This window comes from Arachis ipaensis, chromosome B7, assembly GCF_059453495.1.
Source record: "Arachis ipaensis isolate K30076 ecotype BB chromosome B7, ASM5945349v1, whole genome shotgun sequence".
Taxonomy (NCBI): domain Eukaryota; kingdom Viridiplantae; phylum Streptophyta; class Magnoliopsida; order Fabales; family Fabaceae; genus Arachis; species Arachis ipaensis.
The window spans coordinates 107,463,206-107,470,838 of NC_142442.1; the positions used below are offsets into that span (position 1 = coordinate 107,463,206).

At 48.8% G+C, this 7,633-nt stretch overlaps 1 protein-coding gene across 1 annotated transcript; it reads left to right on the plus strand.

Moving 5' to 3' along the window:
- The first annotated feature begins 406 nt into the window (after positions 1-406).
- On the plus strand, positions 407-3,696 carry LOC148553647 (uncharacterized). Its single transcript, XM_088494848.1, has 3 exons — positions 407-1,143; positions 1,948-2,923; positions 3,016-3,696. Exons 1-3 carry the CDS (start codon positions 407-409, stop codon positions 3,694-3,696), a joined length of 2,394 nt encoding a protein of 797 aa, XP_088350974.1.
- Positions 3,697-7,633: the final 3,937 nt, after the last annotated feature.

Below are 7,633 nucleotides of genomic sequence, written 5' to 3' on the forward strand. Positions count from 1 at the left end.
GATAGTGAACGTGGTAACAGCTAGGAATGCAGCACCTAGGTCAAAGTCGGCACACAGGAAAGACGCCAAAGTTTTGGCAGTTTCCTCGTCCTCTGCACGAAGCACGAGGAAGCACCCGTTCATTTCATTCGGCCCGGAGGATCAATGGTTCGACAAAGTCGGAGAAAGCCCTCCCATGGTCATAACGGTTAGAGTAGGAACCGGTCTCATCTAGCGAATCCTTGTAGATACGGGGGCAGACTCGAACATCATTTTTCGTAATGTGTTTGACACTTTAGGCCTAAGGGACGCCGACCTACAGACTCACCAGCATGGCGTCGTAGGGCTCGGTGACTATTTCATCAAGCCAGATGGCATAATCACCCTGCTGACCTCATTGGGACAAGGCCAGGGGAGAAGAATGATAATGGCGGAGTTTGTGATCCTACGAGACTCCACCGCCTACAACATCATCCTGGGGAGAAAGACCATCAACGACCTAGGAAGAGTCATCAGCACAAGGATGTTGGTAATGAAGTTCATAACTGAAGAGGGATCAGTAGGATCTGTGAGGGGAGACCTGGAAATGGCAGTCGCTTGCGACAACGCCAGTCTCTCGTTAAGAAAGAAATCTAGGGAAGCATCGGGGGTATTTCTCGCCGACTTGGATGCCAGAATTGACGACAAGCCCAGACTCGAACCAGAAGGGGACCTGGAAAAGTTTAGGGTCGGGAACACGGAGGACAAGTTCACGTTCGTGAATAGGAACCTCCCCCATGAATTAAAAGAACCCTTGATGGAAATGATCAGAGCCAATGGCGATTTGTTTGCCTGGACACCTGCCAATATGCCAGGGATAGACTCCAGACTCATGTCACACCGCCTAGCCATCAGGGCGGAAGCCAAACCGGTGGCTCAAAGGAGAAGAAAAATGTCTCAGGAAAGGGCAGAGGAAGTGGCCAGACAAACGGCCAGCCTCCATGAAGCAGGGTTTATCCGGGAACTGGACTATTCTACCTGGTTGTCAAATGTGGTCCTGGTAAAAAAGCACAATGGGAGATGGAGGATGTGTGTAGACTACTTTGATCTCAACAAAGCATGTCCCAAGGACTGCTATCCCCTCCCCAACATTGATGCACTCGTTGACGCGGCCGCGGGGTACCGGTATCTGAGCTTCATGGATGCCTACTCCAACTACAATTAAATACCGATGCACCGGCCAGATGAGGATAAAACGGCGTTCATAACGCCAGGAGGGACCTACTGCTACAAGGTGATGCCTTTTGGCCTGAAAAACGTGGAGGCGACGTACCAGAGGCTGATGAACAAAATATTCAGCGATCTTATCGGCAAAACGGTGGAAGTCTACGTGGACGATATCCTTGCGAAGACCGCCCGACCTGATGACCTCCTAAGCGACCTGGAGAATGTGTTCACATCCCTCCGACAACACGGCATGAGGCTCAACCCGCTTAAGTGCGCCTTTGCCATGGAGGCCGGAAAGTTCCTAGGGTTCATGATAACCCAAAGGGGAGTGGAAGCCAACCCCGAAAAGTGCCAAGCGATACTCCAGATGAGGAGTCTGGGTTGCATCAAAGACGTTCAGCGGCTGGCGGGAAGGCTCACCGCGTTGTCCCGATTCCTCGGTGCATCGGCAGCAAAGGCCCTACCCTTCTTCAACCTGATGAAGAAGGGAATAGCGTTTGAATGGACTCCTGCGTGCGAGGAAGCATTCAACCACTTCAAATAAATCCTAGCAGCACCCCCTGTGCTCGGGAAGCCCAGAGCCGGAGAACCACTCTACCTATACCTAGCCATAACAGAAGCAGTGCTTGCAGCGGTGCTGGTGCGAGAAGAGGGGAAGGCTCAGCAACCGATCTACTTCATGAGTAGAGCGCTGTAAGGGGCAGAACTTAGGTACAGCAAGCTGGAGAAACTGGCACTAGCGCTCTTGATCTCTTTCCGCAGACTACGACAATACTTCCAGGGTCACCAGGTGGTCGTGAGAACGGACCAGGGGATCCGTCAGGTGCTCCAAAAACCTGATTTGGCGGGGAGGATGATGACCTGGGCCATCGAGCTGTCCCAATACGACCTGAACTACGAACCCCGACACGCGATTAAGGCACAAGCAATGACGGACTTCCTAGTGGAAGTAACCGGAACCGAGGATACGGGCACACGGTGGAAGCTCCATATGGACGGAGCTTCCAACCAGACGTCCGGGGGTACCGGGATCATCCTAAAAAGCCCAGCCGGAGTTATTTACGAACAATCGGTTAAGTTCGAGTTTCCCGTATCAAACAACCAAGCAGAATACGAAGTCCTTCTAGGAGGCTTGGTTCTAGCTCGGGAAGTCGGGGCCACAAGGTTGGAAGTATGCAGCGACTCGCAGGTCGTCACCGCGCAAGTAAATAGAAGCTACCAAGCCAGAGACTCGATGCTGCAAAAATACTTGGAAAGGGTCAAAGAGCTGAGCAATCAATTTGAGGAGGTCACGGTCCAACACGTCCCAAGGGAAAGGAACACACGAGCAGACCTTCTATCCAAGCTGGCAAGCACGAAACCTGGAACCGGAAACTGCTCCCTCATTCAAGGCATCACGAAAGAACCCGCAGTCGCTCTACACCTGACCAAGATGAGCCCCTCTTGGATGGACCCCATCACCGATTTCTTGAAAAACGACAAACTCCCTGGGGATGGGAAGGAAGCCAAAGCATTGAGAAGGGAGGCTGCCAAGTACACGGTCATACAGGACCAGCTATTCAAAAAGGGACTCAGCCAACCTTTGCTGAAGTGCCTACACCCTGACCAGACGGACTACGTGCTCAGAGAAGTCCATGAGGGATGCTGCGGCCACCATATCGGGGGCAAAGCCCTAGCAAGGAAGCTCATCCGAGCTGGATATTACTGGCCGTCAATGATGAATGACTCCAGAGAATTCGTGAAAAAATGCACCAAGTGTCAACAGAACGCCAGCTTCCATAGGGCGCCAGCATATCCTCATCCAATTGTAGAAAGTTCATGTGAAGGCAGGTGATAACTCGGTTCGGCATCCCGAAAATCGTCATTTCGGATAATGGGACACAATTCACCGACAAGAAGTTTGCAGAGTTTCTCACCGGCCTGGGGATAAAACAGAAATTCTCCTCGGTTGAACATCCCCAGACAAATGGACAAGTGGAGTCCGTAAACAAAGTCATCCTGCTAGGCCTCAAGAAGCGTTTAGATAGCAAAAAAGACGCATGGGCCGACGAGCTTGCCTCGGTCCTCTGGTCCTACCGAACAACCGAGCAAAGCTCTACAGGGAAAACCCCCTTTCGCCTAACATACGGGGTCGACGCGGTGATACCTGTGGAGATTGGCAAACTGAGCCCGCGACTACTTCTGACAGGAGTAGAAGAAGCGGTGGAGAAAGACCTGGTGGACGAGGCCAGAGAGATGGCCCACTTGTCGGAGGTAGCACTGAAACAAAGAATAGCCCTACGTTACAATACCAAGGTCCTCAGAAGGGAGTTTAAGGAAAGAGACCTCGTCCTGCGACGAAACAACGTCGGGCTACCAACCCCAGGAAAAGGAAAGCTGGCGACAAACTGGGAAGGTCCCTACAGAATCAGAGAAGTGCTTGGCAAAGGCGCCTACAAACTGGAGAGACTCGACGGCAAAGAAATCTCGAGAACATGGAATGCAGGTAACCTGAGGAGATTCTATTCGTAGCTTGGGTACACCGGTTAAGCGGCCTGACGAGCTAGATAACCTTTTAATTTCCAACGATTTACTTTTATTAAGTGCCTACCATGTCCATAAACTTGTTTAGCTGAAGATTAATGTTTACTTGTCTGAATTCTCCCATCTACTATTCCCCAATATGTATCCCACACCATCGCGTTCTTCAACGGCAACCCGGGACTGATCACCCTGGGAGCCAATCGAATCATAGCCATAACAAACGGCCACGATAATAAGACCAAGACGGTTTCAACCAAGTTACCAACACAAACGGCAAAACGGACACAAGCAATAAGTCCACACCGAAAAAACGGTAACAAAACAAAACAAAATGCTACTAAACAGCAAGATAAAGGCGATAATTATAAGCCGACCAGGCGACCACTAAAGTATAACAAAAGTTAACGGTCTCAACAAGTGTTCTACAAATCCATATAAAAAACGCAAGTTACAAGAGTTCACTTTCGGGGCATGTCAACAATCTTGCCATCCTGAATTGTTTTGAAGACCCCAATAGCCGACGTGTCGAACTCTGGGACCACGATCTTCACCTGGGCCTTGAGAGCCTCTTCGGTCATAAAGATCGCATTCTTTCCCTGCTCCCTGACCGCCCTATGTTTCCTTTTCAGCTCTTCGACCTCAGCTCGCGCAGCCTCAGCCGACGAGACGGCCGCGTCATGCTCCTTCTCCATAGCGACCACCCAACCATGCGCGGCGTTAAGCTGGCTCTCTAAAGTCATCTCCCGCTCGGTTAAATGGGAGACGGTGGCATCAGAGACCTTCATTTTTTTCTCAAAGGACGCAGCCTTCTCCTTGGCATCCTTGCGCCCCTTCTCTGCTGCGGCCAGTTGTTCCTGAAGCTTTTCGACCTGGACCTTGAATTCGTTGTTGGCCTGGGCAGCAGTATCGAGCTTCCTTCGCAACGCCTGCATGCCCGACAACTCGAACTCGGCCTTCTGAACTATCACCGCTACGCAGAGAAGGGTGCGGTACATCCACCTCGCCTGCCCCGCGAGTTCGGTACTAAGAAAGTGATCCTCCATACTGGGAATCAGTTGATTATCAATAAAGGCCCCGGCATCGAAGTTCATCTCCATCACGGTGAGAGTTCCTTCCGGGCTGGAGGATGCCCTCTGCCTCTTAGGAGTAGGGACAAGCTTCAGATCATCATACTCTCGATGGGTAGAGGACGACTGCCCAATACCGGCCGTCTCCTCGGGAATAGGAGAAGCTTGCATCCCAGCAGAGTTTTTGTCGGACATCTCGGTGTCCCGAGGCGAAGGTACAGGATCCTCCTTCTCTTCGGTAGGGCCTTCCGGCTTCCCGGCAACCTTCTCGTCAGCCTTCTCCTCGTCGCTATCCTCCAAGAAGGTCTTAACTAAACCTTCGAGCCCGGTTACCGAAGCAAACATCTCCACTACAATAGACAAACAAATACATAAGTCGTGAAGTCGGCGATAACAAATTCAACGATAAACAACACAAAAGTACAAGACAAAACAACTCACAAATATAACTCCTGGCGACCTCTCGTTCACCCATAAGGAGGTGGGGGTTCACGTGGATCTTTCCAAAGACCGCCCACAGCACGTCGGCAATTCTCTTATTTACGGCGGACATCCCCTTATAGGTCACCTTAATGAAGGTGTTGGACCCCGCCCCGAAGCTCCAATACGTCGGGATGAGGCGTTCCCCCTCCAACGACAACCAAAAGGGATGGCGACCTTTGACGGGACGGACCTTGAAATACTTATCCTTGAACCCATGATAAGAGTCCTCGAACAAGCCAAATATCCTCCGACCCTGGGCAGATCGGAAAGACAAGAACCCTTTCCTCGCTTTCCCCTCCTTGGAAGGGTTAGTAAGGTTGAAGAAAAAGAGAAAGACGTCCACAGACACCGGTAGCTCAAGATATTCACACACCATCTCAAAACAGCGGATAGAAGCCCAACTGTTCGGATGAAGCTGCGACGGCGACACGGATATCCGACTAAGAAGCACCATCTGAAAGTCGGAAAACGGTATGCGAACGCCTACTTGGGTGAACATGGCTTTGTAAAACCAAATCCAGTCGGTACCTGGGGGGAGTGGAAATTAATCTCATACAGCCGTTCGTGGGGGGCAGGAACAAAGACGTCATAATTGGCCTCCTCGTGTGTCCCCCCACACAGATACTCGGCTTGCCGAAACTCCGTCAACTCCCCCTCGTCCATCTGATTTGGCGAGTCCTTCACATCCTTAGTCACCCAGGCGTAGGGGTCGTAATTCGCGGCGGAAGGAGAAGCTCGGGAAACGATGCGAGGCATACCTACAGTGGGGGTACCACTCCTTTAGTCTATGAGATCGGGAGTCCAGAAAAAGCCCAGAAACTATGTTCATTCTATTCAACAGTTAAGATCAAGTGTGGCTAAAAGTTATCTATCATGCAAGCTACCTAAAAACCTATCCTGGAATGGTACCCCTCCCCTAACGCATCTACTTGGCGCTAAAAAGTCATCTACCAACAAAAATCAAACAAAACAACAAGAACACGAAGCAAATACAAGCAACAAACATACAACAATGAAGCAGAAAAGAGAAAGGATCAAAGATTACCTGAATTGGTTGCGAAAACTGAGAAGGAAGAAGGAAAAGTGTACGAGGATGCTAGAACGACACTCTGAGATTTTCTGAGTAAGGAAGAGGGAGATAGTAGGAGCAAGAGTGGGAAGGAAAAAATCAAAGCAAAACTGTTTAAAACTGCCACCCAGGAAGCGCGAAAGACCCGGGGGCAAAATAGTCTTTGCATACAAGGTTTTCCAGCCCATTATGAGCATTAAATACCCCGCGTGAAGAACGAGGCGACAAGCGGTCGTTCCAGCAACGAACAGACACGCGCGCAAGAGGCACGTCCTCTCCACGGACAGCCGACCTGGCGACAACGCACGAAAGGAGAGATGACACGCCACCAACGATCCTCACGGTCGTTGCCGGCGCGTCGGAGGCACTGTTACGGCCTGGCCCAAACTGAATGTGGGCCGACCCGACCCGGGCACCACCCGACTCGGACGGTTAGGAACAAAGCGCCCGATCGCCGACCCGGACACGCGTCTCTGACAGCTTCGCTACAGTTGTGAAAGGGACGTTTCGAAGAAGGTGGGCCTGCCCTTGCAGGGCCCACCTCTGACACGGTATAAATGGGGAAGGACCTACCCTTCCCCCAAGGTACGTCACATACCACTCATTCTTTACTCGCCTGCACACTTCACTGACTTGAGCGTCGGAGTGTCTTTGCAGGTGACATCCCCCTCTACATTCGAAGAGCTCGGGACCTTGCCTACCCTTAGCCCAAAGACGTTCGGCCAGACGACTTCCCCTCCTCTGATCAGGAAATCAACCCAACCCGTCTGGTATCCGACCTACCGAACACAATTCAATTAGTGTAAACATACATTTATTCAACTAAATAAGATTATAATATGATATAGACATATTCATTTAAATTTAATATAAGAAATAATGTTTTTAAAAGAAAAAATAAGAGTAAAAGAGAAAAGAAAAGAAGAAAGAAATAAAGAAGAATAATAAGATGAAAAAATATAAAATTAAAGAAAATATTTCTATACTTTATTAAAATAAAAAAATTTATGTGTCATTATTAAAAAATTTTGGTATTATTTTTTTGATAAATTCTATATCATTTAAAAATTTTTCTCATTTTTTATCTCATCTTCTATTTTTTATTTATTTATATTTATTTCATTTTTTTATATTTTTTTGTTTTATTCTTTTTTTTTAAACATAAAACAAAAAATTATAGAAATTAAATAAAAAAATAACTATAATAATATATGAAAAAGAAGATAAAAAAAAAAACAAAAATAAAATATAGAAACAGTAACATTAATAGAAGAAGAAGGAGGCATACGATAAAATACGAAATAAA